At 34.5% G+C, this 2,653-nt stretch overlaps 1 protein-coding gene across 1 annotated transcript in view; it reads left to right on the top strand.

Annotated features, from left to right (window-relative positions):
- RAPGEF2 (Rap guanine nucleotide exchange factor (GEF) 2) overlaps positions 1-2,653 on the top strand; it is a 295,150-nt gene that overhangs the window by 115,750 nt on the left and 176,747 nt on the right. The window contains exon 4 of the mRNA XM_012651918.1: positions 1,951-2,034. Coding sequence (XP_012507372.1) covers positions 1,951-2,034 — 84 coding nt within the window. The remainder of the gene's footprint in view (positions 1-1,950; positions 2,035-2,653) is intronic.

Raw genomic sequence — 2,653 nt, 5'->3', positions numbered from 1 at the left:
TTTTTTTTTTTTTTTGGTAGCTACTGTGAATGATAGTGAGTCTTTGATTTGACTCTCAGCTTGAGTTTTATTAGTATATAAGAATGCTACTGATTTGTATACATTGATTTTGTAACCTGAGACTTTGCTGAATTTATTTATCAATTTCTGGCGTCTCTTGGTGGAATCTTTGGGGTTTTCTAGGTATAAGATCATATTGTTGGCAAAAAGCAATAGTTTGACCTCCTCTTTCCTGATTTGGATACACTTAATTCCTTTCTCTTGCCTGATTGCTCTGGCTAGGACTTACAGCACTATGTTGAATAGAAGTGGTGACAGTGGGCATCCCTGTCTTGTTCCAGTTCATCGTGGGAATGCTCAACTTTTCCCCATTCACTACGATGGAGGCCGTGGGTTTGTCATGTGGCTCTTATAAATTTGAGATAGGTTCCTTCTATGCCAAGTTTGTTGAGGGTTTTTGTCATGAAATGGTTCTGAATTTTGTCGAATGCCTTTTCTGCATCTATTGAGGTGATCACATGATCTTTGTTTTTGCTTCTGTTTATGTGGTGAATCACATTTATTGATTTACATATGTTGAACCATCCTTGCATCCCTGGGATGAAGGCCATTTGGTCCTGGTGGATTATTATTTTGATATGCTATTGAATTCAGTTTGCTAGTATTTTACTGAGGATTTTTACAACTATGTTCATAAGGGATGTTGGTCTATAGTTTTCTTTTATTGTTGTATCCTTTCCTGGCTTTGGTATCAAGGTGACACTGATTTTGTAGAATGAGTTGGGGAGGATTCCCTCCTTCTCGGTGTTATGGAATATAATAATTTCTGCAATATGGGTACCAACTCTTCTTTGTAGATCTGATAAAATTTGGATGTGGATTCATCTGGTCTGGGGATTTTTTTGTGTTGGAAGATTTTTTTATTGTTGCTTCAGTCTCATTGCTCATTATTGGTCTGTTCAGGAGTTCTATCTCTTCCTAATTGAGTCTTGGAAGTTTTTGTGTCTCCAGGAATTTGTCCATAAAATCTATGTTTTTGAGTTTATGTGCGTAGAGATTTTCATGGTATTCGCAGTTGATATTTTGTATTTCTTTGATATCAGTCGTAATATCTCCTTTTTCATTTCTCATCTTGTTTGGGTCATTTCTATTTCTGGTTAATCTAGCTAGAAGTCTATTGATTTTGTTTATCTTTTCAGAGAACCAACTTTTTGTTTCATTGATCTTCTGTATTATGTACAAGATTATTCCTTGCAGTTTTTATATATTGTATATGATTGCAAACAACTGCAATGACTGTCAATAGGGGATTGCTTAAGTCATATATGGCACATTTGTACAATGGAATGGAGTGCTCTACAGCTGTAAGAATGCACAAGAAAGCTGTCTTCTGATGAAAGATCTCTAGAGTCATCACAAAGGAAAGAACTGTATAGAGTGTGCTATCTTTTCTGTTTAAAAAGAAGATGTTGGGTGGAATAAGAATATACATCCACTAGTGTGTGCATATGCATAAAGAAATCCTGATAGAATACGTAAGAAGTATGGTGGAAAAATGTGGGAACTTGGTAGACAGGGGAAAGGATTGGGAAGACTGAGTTTCACTGATAGCTCTTTGTATTATCATTTCTGAAACAGTTGAAAGTATTTCCTGTTCAAAAAATTAACTAAAAAAAATGAAACTTGGAATGGTGGGTATGATAAGTGCTATAGGAACATTTAAAACATTTAAGTATACTGATAAATACTTGAGTGTATTTCAGGGGTAAAAAATAATTTAAAAAATGATTCCAGTAGTTGAATAATGATATTTTTATGTATGTGTTTTATGCTATTGATCTTGATGACTCTAAATGTAACCTGGGTACTGTACTTTGCACTATATATGTTTTGATTTTTTGTTGTTATTGTTAAAGATAACCATCTGATTCTATTACCTTTTCTTTTCAGTCCTGATGATATTGGGACCTGCTGGTATATCCTTCTCTCTGGTTCCGTGTTCATTAAGGAATCCATGTTTCTTCCAAGAAGCAGGTATTGTATAGACATTCTATAATAGATTATCGATGAAACTTGAAATTCTTTTGCAGAATTGAGTTCTTTTACAAAATTCTTTTTTCTTCCTATTTTTTCTTTTACTGGTATAAAGCAAGGAAGTACTTTAGAATGTTGATATAACACATAAATCTTTAAGAAATAACTATTTTATGTTGTAAACACTATTCTAATCTTATTAACAAAGGGTGAGAACGGAAAACATGTTGGTGACATATGCATTTGTTACATGATCATGTCTGCTGTGTTTAGGGCACGTTTGTGAATAAAATTGAGCTCAAAATGGCTTAGCTAAAGGGGACTAAGTTTAAGAGTATAGCAGGCAGTCTCATAAATATCTAGAGAGGCAAAGGAGGTTCATTAAGACGACGTGGGACTAGAAGTGGAAAGCCAGGGGCTGTCATTGACTTTTTTGCTTCTCGGGACCATATGGTCTTCTCATTTTTGCATTTGTCTGTGAATTGGTTTCCTGCTTTCTAAAACTCTTAATTTCTTTCTCCCTATGACTTTGGCTTGTGTGTGCTATTGACTTATAATCTTTTGTCCTTATTGTTTACACCATTTGAATGTAGTGTCTGTGTCTTTTCTTTGGATTCTT

Source organism: Propithecus coquereli, unplaced genomic scaffold (genome assembly GCF_000956105.1).
Source record: "Propithecus coquereli isolate 6110/MARCELLA unplaced genomic scaffold, Pcoq_1.0 Scaffold376, whole genome shotgun sequence".
NCBI classification, from domain to species: Eukaryota; Metazoa; Chordata; class Mammalia; order Primates; family Indriidae; genus Propithecus; species Propithecus coquereli.
This window is presented reverse-complemented; position numbering and strand designations above follow the sequence as displayed.